At 48.2% G+C, this 25,027-nt stretch overlaps 1 protein-coding gene across 1 annotated transcript; it reads left to right on the top strand.

Annotated features, from left to right (window-relative positions):
* The first annotated feature begins 10,825 nt into the window (after window positions 1–10,825).
* Hjurp (Holliday junction recognition protein) lies at window positions 10,826–23,723 on the top strand. Its single transcript, XM_010626102.1, has 9 exons — window positions 10,826–10,989; window positions 11,085–11,151; window positions 13,411–13,466; window positions 15,092–15,185; window positions 16,333–16,397; window positions 17,127–17,219; window positions 17,391–17,451; window positions 19,061–20,538; window positions 22,628–23,723. The coding sequence occupies exons 1-9, from the start codon at window positions 10,879–10,881 to the stop codon at window positions 22,676–22,678; spliced, it is 2,076 nt and encodes a 691-aa protein (XP_010624404.1). The 5' UTR covers window positions 10,826–10,878; the 3' UTR covers window positions 22,679–23,723.
* Window positions 23,724–25,027: the final 1,304 nt, after the last annotated feature.

Raw genomic sequence — 25,027 nt, 5'->3', positions numbered from 1 at the left:
GCTGCCCAGCAGCACTTCCAGGATGTGTGGAAAAGTCAGAGTAAAAACACATCACAGTCGTCTGTGTTTTCGTATTACATGAGCAATGTACTCCCATAGTGGCCTAATAGATACTCACTCTGGAAATTGCAGCTAAAGAAAATTAGTATTCAGCATGACCCCTTGTGTCATCACTCAGAGGTAACCCTCGGAGCATTTTGATGCTAGGCCCACTCAAATTTTTAAGACATATAATGTAGGTTTTAACACAGCTATGTAATATATACGTGTGGAATCTCCCTGCATGCTAAAATATAGTTTGCAGACACCGAGACACGGTTCTTCAAAATGGTGCAAGGAACACAGATGGGTGTCTCTCCCAGGGCCCACGACTGCCCTGCTCGTACTGGGCGCGGCACACTGCTTCACCAACAACCCTCCAGCTCAGCCCTGCTGACAGCATTCTTCACTTGGGGTAGATTTCCAAAATGCAAAGTCATTAAATCAAAGAAGAAACACACTCTGAGGGCTCCTTCACACGTGCCACCCAATTAACCTCTGGGAACACTGCACAGATTGAATGCTTTCCCAAAGTGCTAGAAAATATTTACTTCACACCTTTGCTAATATTTGTCTTGTTTCTTATCTTTACTCATTTGATGATAGGCTGTAAATGATGATGATTACTTTGGCTTTTAATTTAGTTTTTCAGGCAGAAAATTTTATATGTTTATGGAGCATTTGTATTCCACATTCTGCGAATTCTGACTTACGAATTTTCCCCTTTTGCCTTTTGGGTCATTCATGATAACGTTTATAAATTCTTATTATTAACCCCTTATAATAGTTGATTCATCTCTCATATTTTTGTTTGTCTAATAAATTGGTCTTAGGTATATTTATCACTAAAAATGTTTCTATGTATTCACACTGTTTTCTCTCTGATTTACTAACAATTTGCTTTAATTTGCTTAGCATGTATTTTGGTTGGTTGTAGAAGTGTAAATTTATTTTTCCCCAAAATTTTGATATCAACCCCATAACATATGATTGTATACATACATTCAAAGATTATAGCTCTAACTTCATTTGAATAATTTTATTGATATTTTCTATTGAGAAAATATTGCCAATAATAATTCTGTATAGAGATAACCTTGCCCAAAGATATGTTACACCAGTTTATGGAGTGCATTTGCATCTGGGTTTAAGAAGAATTGCAGGGCCAGGGATTTAGCTCAGTGGTTCAGCTACCTGCTTCGCAAGTGCAAGGTCCCGAGTTCAATCCCTGGTATCAAAAAAACAAAAATGAAGAAGAAGAATTGTGATCTTTTTTTTACATGATGATGGGGCTTATTTGGGAAGTCAATATATGCACCTACCATGTCCTAATCGATTTCAATCCCTTTGTCCTCCCTCCTGTTTCCCCCCTTCCCAATATCAAGAAGTCTGCCTTCTCAATTCTTATCCTCCTTTGTTTTACTTGCTTATTTACTAATTCTTTATATTTTAGCTTTCTCATATAAGAGAAATCATATAATATTTAGCTGCATCTGGGTAATTCCACTTTACACCATGGCATCTAATCCCATCCATTTTTCTGCAAATCACATGATTTCATTCTTCTTTATGGCTGAATGGTATTCCATCGTGTATATAGACCACATTTTCACTATTTGTTCATCAATTGATGCGCATCTAGACTGTTTCCACAGCTTAGCTATTGGTACTCGTATTTTTAAAAATATTTCTCCTTTACATTTTCTGTCTTTGGTGTCATTCTTAGAAAGGCTTTCCCGATCTTTTTATGATACTGCAATGATGATGAATAATAATAGAATTCCTCTGTACTGTAAAGCCTCTGTATAAAATATACAGAAACTTTTCTAAGTCAGTAAAATTTCCAAATGAAAATTCAAAAGAAAAGTAAAGTAATTCAGAATGCATTAATGTATTTTTAAGTAAAAACACCTCAGCTCAGTTACTATAAAAAATTGGGGGCTATGCAGTGGTAGAGGAGCTTATTTAGCATGCCTGAGGCCTTGGATTCACCCCCAGCACTTAAGGAAGGGAGAAAGGAAGGAAGGGAGGAAGGAAGGAAGGAAAAAAAGAAAGAAAAAAGAAAGAAAGAAAGATTGGAAGAAAGAAAGGGGTGAAAAATAATTTTATACAAAAAAATACAGAAAAATTAAGTATCTAAGGTACCAATGAACACTAGAGTTTGGAATATGAAATACAAGCACCAGAATTTAAAACTAATGCCAAGTAACAGTAGAACATACTTTCATGGAAATGATAAGAGAAAGTGAAATAATTTTAATTGAAGGAAAAATAAGATGATGAGGCAAATTATAGATGCCAGAGTAGAGATTCAGAAGCTTGACATTTGTGCAAATAATTTGGACTGTATTTTGAGAATTGTGCCAGAAAATTTCCTTATGTTAGGGCCACAATATGGAGAAATAATGACACACCACGAATGTTGAGAGATTAGCAATAGGAAGCTCTTGGAGCCCTGTGTCCTTTAAAAGGTGAATGGAAGTACAGCTATAGCCCAAGAGCACACAGGGCAAGTCTGCTGTGGATCCCTGTTTTGTTGTATGGAAGCTGTGTCAGGGACTGGAAACAATAACCCAGAAGTACATTCTTTCAAGACTTAACTTTAATGACTCAGATTTCCATCCTTATATTACAAAGTTATTATAATAATTGCTCACTGGAGATAGCCTCAGATACGCTAAAACAACATTTATTAATAAAACTTAGTGAGGTTCCTGAATCTTGCATCTCGTGTCAAATCTGTTACATGTATGTATCTGGTTTGATTGATTTTGAAATGCTGGATTAACATTCTGAAACTCTTTCTACTTAACCATGTAGTTTTAAATACTGTAATACACTACTACTTATGCTTCTTTTCAACATGGTATATTTGAAAGTCTTTGCTGGAACCCAAGTTTCTGTAATTAAATGGGTTGAGTCGAGTTTACTCTGAAGATCATTTTTTGTACCTCATCCAATACATCTTAAAAATGTGGGAAAATGCTTGGGTTAAATTACTCCACCTCATCTGATCTTATACCATTATATGGATCTTTGAGTGTGATCAGCATATAATTTTAGTGCCATTTAAGTTAGCATAATAAATTTCCAAGTCTGTATTGTTAACCCTATCCATACCTACCTCAAAGATGATGAAACCATGAAGGTTCTTTTTTAAATAATGTAATTTTGTTGATTAATCCCATAGTAATTGTTTTCACTCTAAAGAGATTTATTTCATTTTTGGAAGATTATGAAGGACTTCATTTAGCTTTTATTCATTTTTTTCTTTTTATTGAGTTTATTGGTACATTCTAGGTATACAATACAGTTACCTTCATTACTGGAATCTTGTACTGACTTCCTTTAGCTTTTAAATGTAACTATATTTGCCAATATTTTAATATTTAATTTGTAACTGATATCACTTTTACAATGGAATCAGATGTTGAACCAAATTTTTTATCTACTTCATTTGAAGAGCATCTTGCTACTGTATATAGGACAGAACAATCACGCTCTCCTTTATTTTTATTTACTAGATAATATGTTAGTCACTGGACACCACTGATAATGTTTACTGACTTGTAGAGTCTTTCATTTCACCCAGCGTGAGCAGAACACACTTTTTTTCAGACACTTATGGAACATTTACCAAGATAGCAAATACCCTGGACACATGTAGAGATTGAACAACACATCTGTAAACAATCCATGATCAAAGAGAAATCCTCAAAGGAAATTTTTAAAAACACCGAATTGAGTGAAAATGGAAATATAGCCTATCTGAAATATGTAAGACATAGCTAAATCAGGAATATGAGGATCTGTGGGAAATTCATATCACTAAAATTCTAAAAGTCCACAACCTATATTCCTATCTCAAGAAATCAGAAGAAGGCTTTTTTTCTCTGTGTGCTGAGATTTGAACCCAGGGCCGTTGCACTGAACTGCATCCCCAACATTTTTTAAATTTTTATTTTGAGATGGGGTCTTGCAAAGTTGCTAATTTGCCTAGGCAGGACTTGAACTTGTAATCTTGCCTCAGCTTCCTAGAGTGCTGCTATTACAGGTGTGCACCACTGTATCTGGCTCCTCCCTCCTCCCCCACCTGGCTCCTGCTAAACTAGAGCAGCTGCCATCTTGATTATCAACCAGGACCTCACCCACCAAAATGAGATCTTTTCCAAAACTTACAACATCCAGGAGATGTACCTAGAGGTAGAAGGCAATACAGTTGGTGCAATCAAGGGTAACCCCGATGACTTGCTCGTTGGTGGAAATGCTAAGATACTGAAAATCCAGTAATGGCTGCTGATACTGTCATACACCATCACTTGCTGTAAACTAGATTCACAAAAGAAGCTTGCAAGAAATGCTTCAAAAATTACATGAAGGGAATCTGAGAAAAACGTGATGAGTAGAGACCCAGAGAGAGTAAAGCCCTCTACAATAAGGGGTTGCACAACAAATCAAGCACATCCTTACTCATTTCAAAATCTACTTGTCTTTTATTGGTGAAAGGATGAATTCAGATGGCATGGTTTCTCTCCTGGACCACTCTGAGCATGGTGCAAACCCACAGGCACGGTGTAAGAATGGTTTAGAAAAAGAAAATGGACAACAAATTTGGTAATTACTTTGGCTCTCTTACTTGTCATCATAACTGGCTGCTCTTTATCAGCAGGATACAACACCAGGGCTGTCACTGTTAATTATATGTCAACCTGAGTGGATTAAGAACGGCCTAGCAGATTGGCAGAGCATGGTTCTGGGAGTTTGTGGATGACTGACATCTAGGCCTGAAAACTAAGGGGGAAAGATGCAGGATGAGTAACTGATACAATTATAATTGATAAAAATTACACTGATAAACAGAGAAGAACGTAATGTACTGTTTTTTGAAAGATATTAAGAAGGTCTAAATTATAGGACAGATAAGCGTGTTAACGAATTAGAAGGCTCAGTATCATATAAATGTCCATGTCCTCTAACTGTAACCTAATCAAAATGTCAACAGTTTTTTTGAGTGTGTGAAACTAATAAGCTAGTTATAAAATGTATATGAGAAAGTCAAAAGCCAAGAATAACATCACTAAGGAAGATGAACGGTGGTGTGTGTGAGGTACTCTACCAGCTTGATGGTTATAACATTTGGTACAGAGATAGAAAAAAGACCAGCAAAATGTAACACTGAATCCAGAGACAGGCACATTGCCTTCAGAAAAGACACAACACATGGATGGCATTTAAAACAGAAATGAACTATTCAATTAATGTTTCTGAGGAAATATGGATCCACATTAGAGAAAAAAGAACTGACTTCTTACCTTAAACATGCAATGCAATTCCAACAGTTTAACAGTTTAACTGTAAGAAACACATTTTATAACTTTGGAACGAAAGGATTTCTTAATCGAGACACCAAAAAATGCAAATCTTAAAAAAATGAAAATTTAGATTTCCATAAAATGAAAAATCCCTAATAACTAAAAAGCACTATAAAATATAGTGAAAACAAAGGCAGAATACATAAATATATAATAAAATATATACATAATACCTACAAAAATTGAGAGGCAGAAAACACTCAGAACTACAGAACAATAAGAAAAAAAGGCAATCGGTCCTTATAGTAATTGACAAAAGGGATAAATAGGCCAACAAACATAAAAATCATGGGAAAAGGTATGCAGTCTTCTTAGCAATTAATGAAGTGCAAATTAAAATCACAATGAGATGCTGCTTTGTGCTTAGAATATAAGCAAATACAGTACTAAGTGTTAGAATATGAAACAGCCTTCCATGCACACATGTGGGTGCTTATTTAATGAATAGTTTAACCCTGACTGAGCAGAGGCCGGGAATTAGCTGTACTGTCAAAGACCCAATAATTGTTTCCCAACTGAGCAAAGGAACAAGTGTACAACACAGTGAGTGACACCTCAAAGGTTTTAGAGGAGACTGGGGCTTAAGTTTGACTAATTGTCTTTTCATAAATTGGTCACTGCTCTAAGGGACCCACAGTCATTTTTCTCTAAGACTGGATTAGATTGGTACAGAACAGAATTAGCCTCTATGTTTATCTGTTTTCTGTGTGTAAGGATCATGTCCTATGCAATCAGTAGACACAACACAATGCAGGACAAAATAAAACAATTAAAATAAGACTTCATACATTGTTGTATCTAGACTTCCCCCAACACCTCACAGGTGGGGCTTTTCGGAAGTGGCTGGATCTGGAGTGTATGAATATGGATAGAAGGGTATGTGATAGCTAAATTACTCCACTGATTGGTTTAGCATAGTTCTGGGTGTGGGTAATGGGAAGGCCCATCCTGGGGTCTTGTACCAATAGGCCTGCAGCCTAGATAGAATAAAAGGGTAAGGGAGGCAGGGTGTTGCTTTTTCGGTATGGACTGTTTCTCCTCTGCGATGCCTCTCTGCTATGCCGCCCTGCCTTGGTGCCCACCAACGCTGGACTGAAACCTCTACAGATAGCCAAGCTAAACTTTCCTCCTTTAACTTGTAGATGCTGGGTATGTTGTCCCAGCAATGAGAAAGTAATTAAGACACACATATTTCATGCATGCACACGTGCAAAGCAAATACAGAATTTAGAAAAGATATTTTCCAAATTTTTTTGGGGGGCGGGGGGTTGAGACAGGGTCTCACTATGTAGTTGAGACTGACCTGGAACTCACTACGTTGCTCAGGCTCAGGTCTCGAACTCACAGTGATCCTCCTGCCTCAACCTCCCAAGTGCTGGGATTACAGGCATGCACCATCATGCCTGGCTCCAAATGTTTTATCTACAAACTGAATGATCCTCTACGAAGAACTAGATCTAATCATCTGAGGTGAAGGCGAATTTGGTCACAAACCTTAAGGTAACAAAATAGACTCAGCAACGAGAGCTCAGTAAACTTGGATCATTGCTGAAACTGACTTTCCCTGGAGATGAATGATAAATGGAGTTAGGACATGAGGGACCTGGTGGGGGGGTGGGGGCTGGTGGTCTAAGAATGCCCTAAAGTGCCTCTAAGTGCGGGCCCTTGAAACCTCAGCAGAACTCCTGTGGGGGTCACAGAAGGATAGGCCCACCCTCACTATTAGAATTTTTGAAACTAACCTGGATGTGTTGGCATCTGCTGAACAGCAGTTTAAGAATGTTTGGAGCCACATGTTTTTTATTTGTATAAAGGTAAAGGCACACAGTTGGTGTGTGGTTTGGAGGCATCCACTCAAAAGGGTGCGGGTGAAATGAGCAGCTCAGTGCCATTGTCCAGGGAACCGATTCATTAGCATGGGAATGGACTCTTTACCGAGTTCTGTGCCCTTGCTCTCTCTTGCCTTGTTCTGCCCTTCTGTCTTCTACATGGAATGATACAGTAAGAAGACCCCTTCCAGATGCCAGACACTTGGTCTTGGACTTCTCAGCCTCCAGAACCATGAGAAATAAGCTTCTACTCATAAATTACATCTGTCTCAGATACTGTGTCAAAGCAGCACAAACTGGACTAACACAATCGGTCATCTCTTTGTTATGTGAGTAGCACACACACATGATTGTGTAACATATGTTCATTCTAGAAAAGGCAGCTAAGGAAAACTAGTGTCTAAAATAATATTTCAGATCACCATCCAAAGACAACCCCAGGGTAAAAATGTATATGGCCACAAAACCTTAAAATCCATAATGCATATTTTTAATGCAGGTATATAATTATATAATGTGTATGTTCTTGTTGCCCCCTCTTTAATGAAAGCCATGCACATTTTAGATGCCAATGATTATAATACTTCAAAATGATTGTTAAGGGAAAACAGTGAGGTGTCTGCTGTCATCTACCTAAGTGCCCTTCTTGCCTTGCACATTGAGAACAGGTTCCTTAAAGGTCCTCCAGGTCCGTCTTCACTTCGGATAGATTTCAAGAAATACTCATTACATCAAGGAACAATCACATCCTTTTGCAAGCTTTGACTGACACCTTGTGGAAAGTAACAGTCATCAGCCACTTCACGGCCTCTGTCTTGCCCACATGTCTGGGCCCTGGTGCTTCTTCTGGTCCATGATTTATCTCAGACTGAGCATTTCGCTGCTACCTGGCAATTTCTGTCACGGCTGGGACCAGCCCAAAGCTGTGCTTCTCCAACCACAGACAGGAAGTGTCATTTCCACACTTTTTCAGTATAAAATTATTTACATGGCAACTCCATGCAGAATACATCCCACCTATTTTATCTGAAGCAAAACTCAAGCGTATTTTATGACACCAGCCATAAAATAATTTTAAAAAGCACTATTTCCTAGGTGCAGTTATTGTGAACAGCACTCTGAGATTTGGAAATTCTAGCTTGGCCAGTAGAGGGCACTGTGCTGGGACAGCCCGAGGAGATCCTACAGCCAGGGCAGAGCCCTTCCTCTCACATCTGCTGCCCATGGAAGCCCTGAGAAGTCCCCTGGGGCAGCATTAAGAAACTTCTGCTGCTGGTGAAGGAGCTGACTCATGATACTCCCCTGGTGTGCAGCCGTGTGGAGGGGAAGGCGTTTTCTTAGCCTGTCGGGATTCCTGAGGGCATGTTTGAGCTGCCCAGGGTGGGTAGACAGTTACATGGTACTGCATCAAATTAGAAACATCGCACAGGCTTCCTCTTCCCTTAGGTACCACTTTAGACCATGGCTAGAAAAGCCTGCCAGAGAGAACTGAGAAATGGGGAGGTCAGAACCACAGAGGACAGCACGAGCTGTGGGCCCCGATGGCTCAGAGGGGTTGGCTAAAGCAGGTATGGTTCACACTTCAGTAAACATCTTGGGTTTGAGATTGAGAAATCTTTCCTCTCCAGCTGCTCATGAGTCCCAGAGACAGAGGCAGATCCTTGGATTATCTGTGAAGCTGGTAAGTGAAGCACTGGAGCCTGAGAGTGATCCCCCAGGCATGAGGAACAAGCCCTAGGGAGAATGAGAGGCCAGTTCTGAACCACTGTGCTATCAGTCATCAGAACTGTAGAAGAGAGGGTTCTCCAAAACTTAAGAAAGAAAAGAAAGGAAGGAAGGATGGGAGAGAGAGAGAGAGAGAGAGAGAGAGAGAGAGAAAAGGAAAGAGCTTCTGAATGTGTCAGGTTAAATGTTTTAAAACTAAATTATGCTTGGGAGCACAGGGTACCAAGGACCAGCATGATAAATTTCTAAATGCTCCCAGAGGAGAGGGAAGACTTCTCAACTGTTGGTGACAATTGGAAAAGCTGCAGATTGTGTAGATTCAGTGCCCACTTGCAGCAGGCTAGGGTCTCTGGGGTGCAGACCCAGATTTCCTTAGGACACGGGAAGTCATGACAGAGAGTCCTTCAGACCAGCACCAAAGGAGGGCAGGGAAAGAAAGGAGCTTGGTCAGCTCAGGAGGCAGAAGGCTGTCCCCCATTAGACTGCAATGGCACAACCTGTTACATATTCTCATCTGGATCAGTTCTTGGATTTGGGTGATAGGGCCAACATGACCTTCGGTGAGGCAGCTCTCTGAAACTAAATCCGGGAAGAGGCTGCCAATTCAGGGCTCATGAGGACAGCACTTAGGAAAGGCTGGAGCATCTTCCAGAGGAATCTGGGTGGTATATCTCTTGACAGATACATTCTGTGGACACTTATGTGAGTCCTGAGGCTTATCTCACCTGCTCCTCCCCACATTTCTGCAGGACAGCATAAAAGGACTGTGATGCAGGACTACAGGTGAACAGTCCTGCTAAGGAACCTCCTGGGGCTCAGCTAATGCTGTTAGTATTAATCACATATCATGGAAATCACATCAGCACAAGCACACAAACAGGGCTGTTATGAAACTGGAAACGCTTTTCTAAAATATCAATCATAGGGGCTGGGGATTTATCTTAAGGGTTCTGCCGCCTGCCTAGCAAGAGCAAGGTCCCGAGTTCAATTCCCAATGCCCTCCCCAAATAAAATATCAATCATAAAGCAATGCCAATCATAAAATACAAACTAACCTAGTTTTCTACCAGTGCTAGAAAAAATACTACAAGATTACTGTCAAGAAACAGAATATGCCTGCCCCCCCCCCACAAGTGCAAGGATCAGAGTTGGATCTGAATTCATCTCCGGTACCAAAAAAGAAAAAGAAAGAAAAGAAAAAGAAACAGAATATGCAATCAGAAATATAAAGGACAAGCCTATGGGACTAATAAAGACACCGAATTTTCCCATTTTCCTGGGTTCTGTGTTTATGGTACTGGGGAGCACCTTTAACCATATTTCGCGTTGGGATTTATTTTTAAGTTTTATTTTATTGGTCTCAATGAACCTTTTCCGGCCTCCTTCACCGCGGGTAGGCCTTGTCTTCCCCGCCCTTTGCCTACCGCCCCTCAGACGGGATCCTGGCTGGCAGGAGGAGTCCACGAGTTCAAACCAAAGGCTGCGTCCCACCCGGCGGGAGACCCACATACGTCTCTGAGGCGTCTCGTGGCCGCGATTGCCACAAGTGTACAAGCGGAGAGATGATACGCGAGACAGTGCTTGAAAACAGGCACCCGCACGGCTCAAAGAACCACCACTGCAGCCTAGCTACCGCCGAAGTTGCTACGTCTCCCAGCCTAAAGTTCACTTCCGGCTCATTTCCGCCCGGCGAATTCCAGAGGTCGGGGCCTAGACGTTAGGCGTGCATTGGCCGGGAGAGAGTGTCGTAAACCTAAACTCGTTTGAAATACCAAATCAGCGCCAGACCCGTGCGTTTCAGCCAATAGGAACACTAGAATCGGGCAAAGGGGGCGGAGCGTTTTATTTGAGCGGCGCGCTCAGAGCTGCCGGACCGGTTCCCGGTGGAGTGGGCTCTGGGTGTGACGGGCGTCATGGAGGTCCAGGTCCTGGAGAGCGAGCGTCTGGCGGAGGACCCGCTGCTGAGCAAGCTCAGGGACAGCCGCCGCCGCTTCCAGAGGCGCATGCAGCAGCTGATAGCGAAGGTGGGAGCCACCTGCCAGCGGAGGGCTGGGGCGGGCGAGGTCCGGGATGCGGGGAGCTGGGCCGCAGGCTGACGGACGCCCCTTCCAACCCGCAGTATGAGCACCCTTTCGAGGACGCCCCGCTGGTGCAGATGTCTACGCTGACCTACAGGACACCCCAAGGTACGGAGTCAAATCCCCACCCCCATGCATTGGGGGTGACGGGATGAACAGTGTCATCTAGGATTCCAGATGCTGCCCCCTCCTCTTTGGAAAGTAACCCATGTTTCCCTTGCTCTCGGGCACCAAAAAAATATAAACCTATATTTATGTCCAGAAAAACTACTTAAAAGGGACTCCCGACGACACATAGTTGCGTCTTGGTTTTGATACCTCTGGCTGGCAGAGGTGGCTTGCCGGCTTGAGTCAGTTGCTTAGCTGCTCCGTGTCGTAATCTCTTTCTGTTAAATGAGGAGAATGACAACAGTCATCTGCCCTGAGTGGATGTGGTGACAGTTGTGTAGAGCCCTTGTGAAACTGGGAGCAGCATTGGGAGGACGGCTGTTTGTCTGGTTTAATTTGTAACCATCCTTCTTGAGGTTGAGTGCTGTACCAGAAAACAGATGAACCCGTTTAATGGTTGGGGTAAACTGCCTTAAAACTGATGAACTTGCTTTAATAAGTAGCTGGAAAAGGTTTGTAGTGAATGGGACTGTGTCCTCTCAGATGGCCTTATTACCAACACTCTTTCACTTGCTCATGAAAACAAATATCACTTTCTCCCCAGACATACAGGCACAATAGACTCAGAAGGCCCACTCTTGACTGAAATTTTCACTTTTCTGTTTAGCGGATCCAGCCACACTTTGGGTGAAAAATTTACACAGGCAGAAACTAAAATGTCCCAGCAGCAGATTGTACACTGGTCTGGGGCGGGACCCGAGTTTGGGAAGGAATCATCCTTAGGGCACTGTCCACCAGCCTCACTGTGCTCTGGTGGCCTGTCCATGCAAGGATGAGCGTGGCCGATCCCAGTATCTTGAATACCACTAATTTTGCCAGTGAAAATTCTCGTGCTGCCACTTTGATGAAAACAGTGGTTAAATACCTGAACACCTCGAGAGCAGTCACACCCGACTATGTAGAAGACTTCTGGAGAGCTGGGTGACCAACAGGTTCCTGGGACCACCGATTTCAGTACTGAATGCTGACGCAGTAGGTCTGTGTATCTAACAAGCCCATAGCTCACGTTCACAGCATAGGCCCCTGCTCTGTTGCTTGGTCTGAAAACAATCTGTGGCATGGTCTGTTAAGTGCTGCTATTCCCAATTTAAGGCAACACTGTAGAGCGTAGACTGGGACTAAATACACCATGGTGAAGATGGCAGAGAAGCAGTTGCCTGCATTGGCAGCTTACCGTGTGACCTGTATTCATAAGAGTTTCATATTGTCCATTTCAACTCTGCAAGATGGGCACTATTCTTAGAATCATTGCACCACAACATGGATACAGCACGAAGAGGTGAAGTCACTTTGTGATGTCACTTGACCAGGTTGGCAGATCCCTGGTTTGACTCAGAGTCTGTGTGCTCACTGTCACTGCCCCGGCAGTTGCCAAGAGTGCAGAGTCAGCGCTGGCTGGAGGTCACATCCCAGCCATACCACGCAGGCAGGTGGCCTGGGCTAGTACTGAAGTACCCCCCTACCTGTGTCATCTGTCTGATGGACACGCGAAGTCCCTGTCCCTTAGGTTGTTCAGAGGGACATACAAGCTGTGTGTAGGCGGGTGGTTGTGAGTCCTTAATGAAGTGTACTTAGAAAGGGCTTAGACTAGAACCAGAAGCATAGAAAGCACTGTACATTTTGCTGCTGTTATCATAACAACCATCTCAAGACTCAAAATAGGATCCTCTTCTTACTAACTTGAATTTCCCTAGGAGGTTTCAGGAGCCAGGATGTTGCCAGGGTCCTGTGAACAAGTACGTGGCAAAGCTAGGTGCACTTGAACTCCAGCAACTGACCTGGGCTTGGGCTTGCTCTGTTTGTACACTGTACAGGTTGCCTTCAGGAAGCACTATTACATCAAGATTGCTCTCAAGATGTGATTATTTTACAAATGCAGTATATACTGTCTTCAGTAAATGTGTTTTAAGGACAGTACCTGGCCTATCTGTGGTCCTCTTTTCATTTTTCAAGTTAATAACATAATTTGACGAGCTTCTGCCTTCTAGGTAGAAGGGATTTCTGTTACTGGAAAAATTAGTCCTCATTAAAACCCTTGGACTTCAGAAAGATGAACAAGAGACTGTCAGAAACCTGGCTTGCCTTTACTGTTACATCCTTTGTGTCTGTCACTTTGGCTTTCTCTGAATGCAGATTAAACAAGACTTCAGTATTCAGAATTACTTAACTGAAATGATTGTTTTTGTTTCTTTTCCTAAGGATTGAGAATTTGGGGAGGAAAACTAATGAAGGAAATAAACAAAGGACAAATGCAGGTATTTCCTGTCAAATCGTATGGCTTAAATGCACTGCTGCGGAGAAGCGTGGGTGTGAACGAGTACTGCTGTGAGCTGACCTGGTGCCGAAGGCTGCTGGAGGCCTTGGGAGGACCTTGGTCCCCTTGCCTTTCACCCTGTCCCTCTGTCTGAGGACCTAGTGAGCGTTTCTTCTGCCGCAGGGCTCTTGACAGCTGGCTCTCCTGTGGGGAGGCTGAGCTAGCAGGCTGACACCCCCCACCGCAGGCCCAGCTGGGAGCCCGTTGTTGAGTCCTGACGGAGAAGACCAGGTCCAGTTCCCTCTGGGAAAGGAGGCAAAAGAGAAAGGGGAGAGATAGGCGGTGGGTGAAGTGTACAGGATCACAAACGGCTCTCTGCGTTTCTCTTCCTTTGGAGAGCAAGGTTTGTAGCCCCCCCACCCCCAAATGACCTGAAGGCTTTGCAGCTAGCTTTGCAGCTAGCGATCTACTATGTTTTGACTGGGTGGTGCCCATAATTTGCCCCCCTGCCGTGAGGCTACTCAGTCAGCCCGGTAGCTTTCACACAGTTGTCTGATGCTCTGTTAAATGAGTGCTTCTCACATGGCCCCGGTTCCTCCTGTTGGTCACAGGTCAGGGAACCAGGGGCCAAGAATGACAACATCAGGGTCAAGGTCCCACAGCAGTAACGGCAGCTCTAAAAATCAAGCCTTCTTCTTGATTGATTATTTAAGCCTCTTCCAGTTGATATAGACAGTGAGCCTTTCTCTTCATCCTCTGCATAATTAGTCGCACCCTATAAAAGGCCACACGTCAGTTTCTGAGGCTTTGCTGGCCCTGTGTCCGTCCTAGCTGCCCTACTCTCCTGGAGGGGAGGCGCCCGTAGGAGAGGTGTAAATGAACAGGCGTGGCTGTGTGGGGACAGCTTGGATATAAACCCCTGTTGTGTAGCCCTTGGGAACCTCAGGCCGCACCTCTTCCCAGGGCTGCGTACCTCCTTTGCGGTGAATGCGGAGAGGTGGGATTGGGAGGCTAAAGGACGTACTCATACCCGCCTTACTCCTCAGACCGGTGCTAGAATGGTCCTGGGGACAGTGTTTCTGTCTGTTTAAGGGCTTTACTTCATGTGTGGGAGGGCTGCTGCCCTGTATCTGCTGAATTTTTAGACCCTTTCTGGGGATTAGAAAATTGGGCGTAGCCATGATTACAACTTGTAGAGCCACAGCTTCACTGAAATTGCTGTCCGTGGTGGTGCCCAAATCTGCTTTCATCTTCTCCCAAAAAAACAAATGCTCCAACTTCTCCTAAGGTTGCTGCCATGGAGATGGTGGGAGACAGGAAACATCGGTGCAAGGCAGCGTCACTGGGGGCCAAGTGGTGCTAGTGGAGGGTTTGGGCTGGTGCCACACAGTGAACCCACAGGAGTGGCACCTGGGGCCTCTCCCTAGGGAGGGGGTCTCCCCAGGACCCGCCCCCAGTTCTTGAGGGGCTGGTGCTTCCCAACTCGCTGTGGCCAATTGGATGTCTTGAATGCTCGGATGTTCCAGAAGCCTCACACAGCTTCCTGTCCTACGTTGAGGGGAGGACAGTCCAGGGGCTTATGATAGACTCTCTCAAGCATGTCTTTGTTGATCTTTGCACCTCAAGGACCCCCCTGGGAAGCCGGTGGACGGGGCAGATGATCCTGGGCCAGGACAAGGTGATAAATGTCTACGAGCTCACGCACAGGTCCCAGGAGTGGGTGAGTGTGGCCTTGGGTTGGAAGGGAGGCCAAGGGGACCTGGCCCAGCAGATGTCCCCATTATGACAGTTTTGGAGTCCTCGTTGTCAGTTCTTTTTTCTAAGGGTGTTTTAAAAACTAAAGACTTCTTCATACAGCCTGTCACGGCCTCCTGAGCAGGGAGGACAGGGAGCCAGCCCATCTCTGGCCTAGTTAGGGCCATCTGTGGTGCCCGACACATAAATGGCGCTCGGATGTTTCTTAAGTAAACGATCCGCCCTGCCCCCATTTGTAAAAGCTAACGTCAAGGTTGGTAAGGCTCAGCAGTTGTGAGAGCACGCTCGTGTCGCAGAGCTTCCTTTCACTTCGTCTGCCTGTCTTTCACCTTCCTCGTGGTCACGGGGCCCTCCTGGCAGCCACCGCCTGCTCCCTTCCTGTCCAGACCCAGCCCGTCTATGGGAAGAAGGCCAGCAGGCAGGCTGTCCATCCTCCGGCCCCCAGCCCAGCAGGTCCCCGCCACTGCCTGTTCTCAGTTGGTAACATGAGTTCAGTCACATGTTATTGGTAAAATTGGTCTTTGGGGTAGAATTGGAAAGAAAAACTCAAGGATATTTACCAATGAGATTAAAAATAAAAAACCCTGGTATTAACCTACATCCTAACTCCATAAATCTTTAGACCCTGGAATTTCCCAGACTGTTTGAAAGGATTGGATGTAGTCAGGGCTCTGCTGTCAGATGTGTTACTCACCAGTACCTGTGCGATTCAGGCTGACAGGAAACAGTTACATGGGAGACCCAGTTCCCAAGTCTGGCGAGCCGATTCCATTTGGCCGGTGGCTGGCGTGGCTCCTGGTGACCAGGTAGCAGATGGAGAGGGTCCCACCCTCCCTCACAGGGGTCTGCCGGGCAGTGCTGGGTGCAAATCTCAGCCTCTAGGTGCAGAGGCCCCGGCAGAGGTGGCGCTGGTGGAAAATCTGCTGCCATGACCTGGGTGTGTCTTGCTGGTCCCTGCAGTCTCACCAGTGACAGACAGGTGGCTGTGTCCTTACTGACAGGAGCACTCTTGAGACAATGGGATTTTTACTGTAGAACACATTCAAAATGGTGCATAACGATGCGCAGTTTTTCCTAAAAGTCCTGCTTACCATCTTCTTGTTTACTTCTAGGTTCAGAGAGCAGTGACGCTGGAGCAGCCTCAGACCAGGGTGACCTGCCTGCCCGCACCTGGATGGTGAGCACTGCCTCTTCCAGTCTCACACTTGCGGCCCCATCCTGTGACTTTTGTGTGGAAATGAAAAGCGAGGCAGTGACCCTAGGGAAGGACAGAGGAAACTTTGCAGTGTATTCTGTGGGCATCAGCAGCTAGGAGAAGGGAGCCCACTGTATAGATCCGGGGTGCAGGAAGGAGGCTAGAGCCCTGACAGTGTCTGGTGGTGAGGGATGGTGTTTCTGGCCACTGCTGCCCCGGAGATGGAGCACTTACCAGCTGGGTTCTCACTAAGAGCTGCACCTGAACTCTCACAAACATTTAGAGCATCTTATTTTTTTTTTCTGTTCTGGTACTGCTGTTATAAGCATCTCCTGGCTGGTGTGTTTTGGGGTGGTCACCCTGAGTAAATTCCCTAGAGTTAAATACTGGATTGTGAATTTTCTGAGGGACTGCCCCACTTGGGAGGCTTTTTAGTATTCTGAGCGTCTCCCTATGTAATTTAGACTGGCTTTGAACTCAATGGCGATCCTCCTGTCTCAGCCTCCTGAGTGTTGGCGTTACAGTCATGCACCACCACTGCTCCTGCAAGGGCTTCCACCCCTTTGAACTGCTCCCAGCAGGGAGTAAAGAAGTGACCTTGAGGACCTTCATGTAGAGACTATGTACTTATGAGCTTGCTAGTATGTTCTAGAACTCATGAGGCCAGCTGTCCCTGGCAGCTGTCGGGAACCCTGGCCTCTTTCCTGTCAGCCCGCAGTGCCTCGGAGCCCTCTGAGAGACGAGCTGAGAAGGAAGTACCTGACCCAAGTGGACATCCTGCTGCAGGGCACAGGGCGCTCTGAGGTAACTGCTGCCTGTGTCTGGTTTAGACTCAGATCATGCAGTGAACACTCGGGCGAGTTTCCAGCTGGCCAGGCTGGAGGTGCAGCCCTGTGGGAGGAGGGGTGCCCGTGTGCACCTGTGGTCTGGACCTCCTGCAGCCGTCTTGTAATCAATCGCTGGCTTTGATTCCAGGGAAAGGACACGCCTCGGGCCCCGGCCCCATCTTTGGCCTCGCCTGCCATGCTTGCCCCTGGTAAGTGTAGCAAACCGAGTGCCTCTTCTGCTCTTCATGGGGCTCAGCTCATTGAGACTCGGCTGGGTGCCCTGTCTTTTGCCACTACACTTACCACCTTCACTGCATAGAAAGCATGCAGAGCGTTAAGTTTTGGAGCCCTTTCCCCTCTGCAGTGAGGCTCATCCGCTTTTTGTCGCTGCCTGCTGGTGGGGACATTTCTGACTGCCCAGAAGCGGGGGATCCATCCTTCTGTGGCCCCTTGCAGCTCCCTTTCTGTCCAGCAGCCCCCTGGCCCTCCGCACACACAGTGCACACTTACTGGGTCCATGGTTCCACATCCCTAAGTGCTCCATGTGGACCTAGAACAGGGTTACTCTCCTCCCCGGCTCCTTCCTGTGAGCTCAGATCCCTGACACCCATGCAGCTCGGCTTCCGCCCCTCAGCCAGTCCTGCCCCGTGCTCCTTTCCATCTGTAGCAGTTGAGGACCCACCGGACCACACGCACCACGTTTAGTTGTCACCTCCAACCCTGTCTTAAGGAGGCCAGTGACTCTGCAGAGGCCCCTTGGCTCAGACCTGTCCAGTTGTCTCCTGGTGGTTAGGGTAAACGTTTTTGGCATAAGCACTGCCTGTAGGACACTGGTCCCCCCCAGGACATCACCCCAGTGTGTCCCACCATTGGTGACTGGGGATCGAGCTGGGGCCCACCCAGCTTCTCCCTGCAGAGGCCCTGGTGAGTCTTTCCCAGAAAGGCCTCCACCGGCACTTGTGGTGTCCAGTGACAGTTGGCCGAGTTGGCCGCAACCCATTTTCCTCCTGTTTTGGGCTCTGTAAGAAGCCATGGACCTTTGCAAAGCATGTATATGTTACACTCTGACCAGCTTCCCCCGTGGTGTTCCAGTGGTGCCGCGTGTGGCCTGGAGAAGCACCTCGGGCTGCTCCCAGGTCCTCTGACCCGCATGCCTGGTTCCAGGCTTGCTGTCCTCTGTCACCAGCCCCGACAAGGGCTGCCCCCTGGCCAGTCAGCTGTCCATACAGCTTCCGGGTTTGCAGTGTCTGTCGCCACTCCTCCACCTTTCCGGCCAGCTGCCTCGTCCCGACACTGTCCACTCGGCGCCTGTGTGCAGAACTGTGTGCCCAGCGTCATCTGGATTCTTTCTGCTCTTTCCCTTACCAAGTTGGCGTGCAGCCTCATTTGTTTTTCCTCTTTGCATTCAGCTCTAGGTTTTGCCATTCTCTTCTCATGGGTTTGATTTTCTTTTTTAAAAATCCATACAAAATTCCCCATGGTACAGAAGAGGAGGCTGGGTAAAGAGCAAATTTGGGAGCCTTCCTGTCCTCCGTGTCCCTTCCCATGGGTGGCCCTTGTGCTCATAGCCTGGTTCCTAATTGCTTTGAAAAAACAGCCACCTAGATGGTCCAGAGGGACGAGCATGCCCTCTGAGGTGAGATGGGGAGCAGAACTCTTAATTCTGGTAGCCAAAGAAGGAATTTCTTGAAAGAGTTTGTTCCTAAGTATTTGTGTTTTTTGTATTGTTTAAAAACACGATCCAGGTGTGCTGTTATGCTGGGTGCCTGCACTCAGGGCTCCGAGGGGTGACACTTGACCTTGTGCGCTTTTCCCCAGGATATTCTGGTGATGACTCGACAGAGAGCCTCGGTAACACTGCACAGCCACCTTCCTCCCCCAGAGCCGGGGATCCCCTGCACCCTTGCCCAGTGGACCTGGCCGTAGCACCCAGCAGTGCCCACCACTTCAGCAGCCCGTCCTCTGAGGCCAGTGGCGTCTGCGATGTGACGATCAGCGACCTGTACGCGGGCATGCTGCACTCCATGAGTCGCCTGCTGAGCGCAAAGCCGTCGTGCATCATCTCCACCAAAACGTTCATCGTGCAGAGCTGGAGCTCCCGGAGGAGGCAGCCCCGGAGAAGCCGGGTGCACATGAATGAGACGTACTGCAGAGGGGCCAGGCCCTCCCGGAGGAGTGCCAAGGAGCAGTCCGCACACTATCCAGAGCCCAGGAGAGAGAAGGGGACACTAAGAGACTGCAGGAACTTACTGCACACCCCTCGCCACAGGACAGGCTTCAAGTTGGAAAAGGCTTCTCTTCATGAGAACACAGCCCAGCTCCAGAAATTAGACCCTAGCTGGAAGGAGCGTCAGGTGACGCCCCAGAAGTGTTCCTCGTTGGCTTACTTAGACTTCAGCGCAGTGCATCTGGACTGGGAAAATCGACTTATGACCTTAAAATGGTTAATTTCACCTGTGAAAATGGTTTCCCGACCAAGAATGCTGCAGGGCTGTGCAGAGAGTCGATACAGGGAGATTGAAAGCAAATTCGACAGGCTTCATCGAGAATGCTGCCTGAGTCCTGGGAGGAAACAGCCTCGCACATCTGGACGCGCACACTCCTGGGCCTTGGCCCTGTACCGAGGTGGCTGTGTGAGTCCTGGCAGTGTGCAGGGCTCAGAATCCCACCGGCTGCCCTTACCTTTCTGCAGAGCAAAAGCTACAAGCCTGAGTGAGACTTTTGAACACCTGGGCAGAAGATCTGCAGACGTGAGGGGATGCCGTCCACAGAGGGACTCTTCTTCCTCACTTTCCAAGTCCCTTCTGCCACAGAGCGCGGGCCGCTATGCAGAGACAGCCAGCCCTTTGCAAGGACACAGCTGTGGAACTATCAGAAGAGCAATATCCTCCAGCCACGCTGTCTCAGTACCAAGCACACAGCCCCCGAGCCGACCAAAGAGTCGCCATGATGAAGTTAAAGACACCTTTGCCCGGCTGCACCAGAAGTATACCCAAGCATCACCTCCGATGGTGAAGGTGCCCTCAGGTGTTGCGGTGTCTGCAGATAAAGCCAGAGCGGAAGTTCAGTGCCAGGCAGGGCATGGTGGTGGGAAATTAAATCTGGACACTTGCCTCCTCCCGGGCTGCCAGTGGCCCTTGAGAAGTCCACTAGGATCAGCTGTAGTCGAGGCCCCAGTGTCCGCAGGCACAGCCTGGGGGGCTCCTCCAATCCCCACAAAACGACGCAGGCTGTCAGATTCCCAAGTTTGTGGACTCCAGAGCAGGGGAGCCAGCCAGCCCCTCCCAGCCCAAATGGTAAGAAAGGGCGACACTTGCTGGTCACTTTGAGTCTTTCACATGAGCTGCAGCTCTGGAGGAAGTGGCTTTTGATGGTAGCAATGTTCTTTGGGCGGGGGGCGGGGGTCCTTGTGCGTGCTAGCAGCTGAGTCCAACACTTTATAAATACCGAGCTACACCCCCAGCCCTGTGTCATTTCTGACCAATTCCAGCCGGACTCATGCAAATGTTAATTTTCCAGGCATTCCCCCAAATTCTTTTCCTTTCTCTAAAATCAGCGTTCATATCAAGAACAGGTTTCTGAGGAAAATGCATCAAGGTGAAATTAAAATATTCTTGAAGTAAAAAAACTACACATTTTCCATCAGAACGATTTAGGCCTTTTTTCTAAAAACCTTCCCTTGGCACTCTCTTTAATCCTTGTCAGTCTGACATTTCCCTCTTCTTTATAGGACCCTCAGGAAGTAGCTTTGGTAAGGTGAAACTGACCTGAAAATTCTGACCTTCTTAACATTTCTGGTTCTGGCCTGCAGCGAGTGGCTGTGTAGAATCCCGGCTCTGCCTGTGATCGCAGGCTCTCGGCCTGGATCTCCAGAAGCTCCGGGCCTGGGGAAAGGACCCCGCCTAGGGCAGAGGCCTTGGGAGACCCCAGGATGATGAGCCTGGAGAGCACCCTCGGCCCCGCACACAGGTGGACGTGGGCGCCACTCTGTCCGCCAGTATGGCAGTGGCTGTCTGTGATATGCATGGCCACTAGCACCGCCTTCCCCTGGCCTTGGCCTGAGCCTGTCTGCCCACCCCCTATCCTGCTGTGCCCATGTGGTTTTCCCAGGACAAACCTATGCCAGGCAACCTTTGCCTGTGGCTCTTCTGAGGTCCCAGCCGCTGCTTTGAGGAGCTGCCCTTGTGTGACGTCCTGGAGCTGTCGCCGAGTTCCCTCACGGCTCCCACACATCCAATCTCTCTGGTTCCTTCCCTGTTTTCAGCCTCAGAGGCTTTTTCCCAAGCAACTCCTCCCAATCGTGCCTTTTAAGGTCCTGCTGCCCCTGCACCCACCCAGTCCTCCAACTCGCCCTCTGCTCTTCAGCCACCCCACCTCCTGTCCTGTCCGTTGGGTGCTGCCTTGTCACCCGCTCTGCCCTGGCCCTGACAGATGCTGCACCTGTCCTGTCGTGAGCTGTGTCACCACGCCTGAGTGGGGACGGTGCCAGGCACTCGGCCCTCTGCCAGGCGGTGCTGTGGAGGCCCCAGAAAGTGACAGGAGGTCTCTGTGGACTTCGCTGTGGGTGTGCAGGGCGGGGACAACTCCACACACCATGACTGCATGAGGAAGGGTCAGGGGCCAGCGTCAGGCATTCCTGTGCCCTTCAGCATGTTGTGCCTTGGGTGCAGCTCACCCAGGTCCCCATGAGAACCCTGGATGAGACACTTGAGTCCTGACTCAGGTTCTGGCTCCTGACAAGCAGGAAGTGCAGGCTACATCTGATAACTTCTGATTCACATGGGCAGTGCAAGCTGGGCTAGGGTGTATGTGTGTGTGTGCGCACGCGTGCATACTATAGACTGAACCCAGCCAGGCGTGGTGGCACACACCTGCAATCCCAGCACTCAGGAGGCTGAGGCAGGAGGATTGCTGTGAGTTTGAGACCAGCTTGGGCTACATAGTGAATTCCAGGTGAGTCTCAACTACATAGTGAGACCCTGTCTCAGCCCCCACCCCAAAAAAGACCGAATCCAGGGCCTTTGCACGGAGCTGTATCTTCAGCCTTGTATTTTGAGACCATGCCACTAAGCTGCTCACTCTGGGCTTGAACTTGTGATCCTCCTGCCTCAGCCTCCTAGAGTGCGAGGATTATGGGTGTGTACTACCACGTGGGCCAGGATTTGAGAGCCCGGAGACTTGCTCACTAGGGTGCACCTGCCTGGGGTGACGGTCCCCTTCTCTTCATCCCAAGATGCCTTAGGATCTGTACTAGTCCAGTGGCATTCTCTGTCGTGGACACGGGCATCTGTGAGTGCACAATGGGATACAAAGCAAGTGATTGTGTGGGGCTGGCTTTGGGTTCCAGTGGAGTTTTACCGAAGTCATTTTCTTTGTTTCTCCTAGGGGAAAGAGCAACATATCCTCAGGATGGAAGAGAAAAGTGATCTTTGTTAGAAGAATTCAAAACTAAAACTGGGTGGCCAGGTTATCTGGGGCCCTCTTCCCTCTTGCTCTCTGCTTTTTGTTTGTATGTTCTTTGTTTTTTTCCTTCCAGATTCAGTCTTGCTAGGTTGCCCAGGCTGGCCGCCTCCTCCGGTCCTCCTGCCTCAGCCCCCTGTGTAACTGGGATTAGTCCTGAGCCATGGCACCCAGCTATCCTGCTCCCTTGTTTTTGTCTTGCAGTTTTGGTCATTGGACCCAGGGCCTCCAGCATGCTCGGCAAAGGCTCTAGTACGGGGCTGTACCTCCAGCCCTTATTTTAAGGACGGAGAAAGAGGATGCGGTCAACTAATCCATCCTTAGTGCAAAATCAGGGCAGTTGTCTCCATCAGACACCATCAGATTGAACTCTTGAGTCTGTGCTTCTGTGAGTGCAGTTGCCCTTTGTTTTGAGGCTGGCGTTGGAAATGCAGAAATCCTCCTGCCTCAGCCTCCTTAATACTGGGATTATAGTTGTGTGCTACCATGCCCAGCTTCTATATACATTTTTAACGTTAACCCATACAGGCCTATTTTTCTCAGGTTTCCCTTTTCCAATTTAGTCATATTCTGAGAATTCTCTCTTACATTTCCTGTTGATGTTTTTAGAATATCTGTTGCAAAACCTACATTTGTACCCTGGATATAGTGATCCTGGAAGGAAGCTATGGCTGCTTGCTCCTTGAAACTCAGATGCCCCTGTACATAGTTTCCCCCATGTTAGGAGACAGCAGCCTGGAACATTACTCGTGCATGAAAAGTAATCCCTACTGCCTGGCTGGGTTGGGGTGAAAGTGTGTTGTCTTTCAGCATCCCACGTTACTCCAGAGCCCTCGGAGCTGCGGAGCATCTGTGAGGGACACCGCACGTCTCTGATGGCAGCGTTTATGATAAGACAGCACATTTTAATGACTTATTTCTGATACTCGGAGAACAGTGGCAAAATCCATGAACTGACCATGTGGAGCAGTCGTTGAAACCCTGTTGTCTGTCATGATTTTAGTTTCAATAAAAAGTTAAAGAAAGGAAGAGATTGCACAGTTTCCCTTTGCATCCCTCCCTCAGCGGTTCACTCTGATGTCCCCTGCTCTTGGGCACTGCGTGGCACTGGGACCATAACAGAGGCTGTGAGTCAACACGGGCTGCCAGCGGTTATAGACGCAGGTTCTGGTCTGGGTTCTAAGCTGCAAGCCTGGCCCCTGGAAGGTCGGCTTCCAGTGAGGGTACTGTGCTGGCCTGTGGACGAGTGTGTGTGCAGGAGGAGGGAGGGCAGAGGCCCTGGCATCTTCTGAGAGCGCTCAGCCCTCGTGAGGCCCGCCACGGTGCCATGACCTGGGTACCATCACGTGGGGTCAGGGCTCCACCCTCTGGTGGGCAATGCCAGTCACAGTCACTGAAGCCAGTGAACTGGGACGCAGCTTCCGCGGCCACTGGGTCCGGACTTGGCCACACGGAACTGCAGCAGTAGGCACTGGCTCCTGGTGGCCCCTGCTGCTCCCTGGGACCCAGCGCACCCTTGCTCCATGGGGAAACCCATCACCCTGGCCAGGGGCCACTGCAGGGCTGGGGAGGTAGAGGAGTTGGCATTCAGCATCCAGTGGAGGAAGGGGTTGGGCGGGGTTTATCTGGTCTGCTGGCAAGGACCCCTGAACTTCGGTACAGGGTCTGCTTTTAACTTACACTTAAGGCATTCGAGCCAGACATCACCTGTAGAGGGCACAGGGCACCCCTCCTCCAGGGAGGACGGTGGGCGGGCTGAACCCCCAGCACCCTCTCCTGCGCATTGGTTGCTCCCTTCCTTGGGCTGCTTTATTGGCTTCCGATATGGGAGGCTGTGGCCTGGGCCCCGCCACGCACTGACCAGGTTACACTGTCGAATCCAACTCTACTCCCTGCGCCCCTGGAGCAGCCAGGGTGTGGGGAGGCAACCCCAGGGAGTACAGTGGCTCTGCAGCCTGGGTGCCCTGGGCAGCCCCAGCCCCACCCTTAGGGGGCCCTGTGGAGCTCTGCCACCTTGTCGTCCAGTTCCTTGACCCTCATTTGGAGGAAGGTGCCTATCCAGGTGACAGCAGCCTTGTCACGTTGCAGGTCCATGGCCCCGATGTTCTCACAGAGCTTCTGGATGAGCGAGGCCACCTCGTCACAGCTGCACTCCCTGCAGACCACCTAGGGCCACACAAAGCCAGTCACAGCCCCCTGTGAGCCCCCTGCCCTGCCTCCTGCTGTCCTCAGAGTGGGGCTGCTCCGGCCCCACTCCCGGCTCACAGGGCTCCCCCTGGCTGGCGGGCCCCGCCGCCCCGTCCCGTGTGTGTACCGCCCCTCCCA

Source organism: Fukomys damarensis, unplaced genomic scaffold (genome assembly GCF_012274545.1).
Source record: "Fukomys damarensis isolate Sample0158 unplaced genomic scaffold, DMR_v1.0_HiC HiC_scaffold_16, whole genome shotgun sequence".
Taxonomy (NCBI): domain Eukaryota; kingdom Metazoa; phylum Chordata; class Mammalia; order Rodentia; family Bathyergidae; genus Fukomys; species Fukomys damarensis.
Note: the sequence above shows the minus strand (reverse complement) of the source record. Positions and strands in the feature narration are given on the sequence as shown.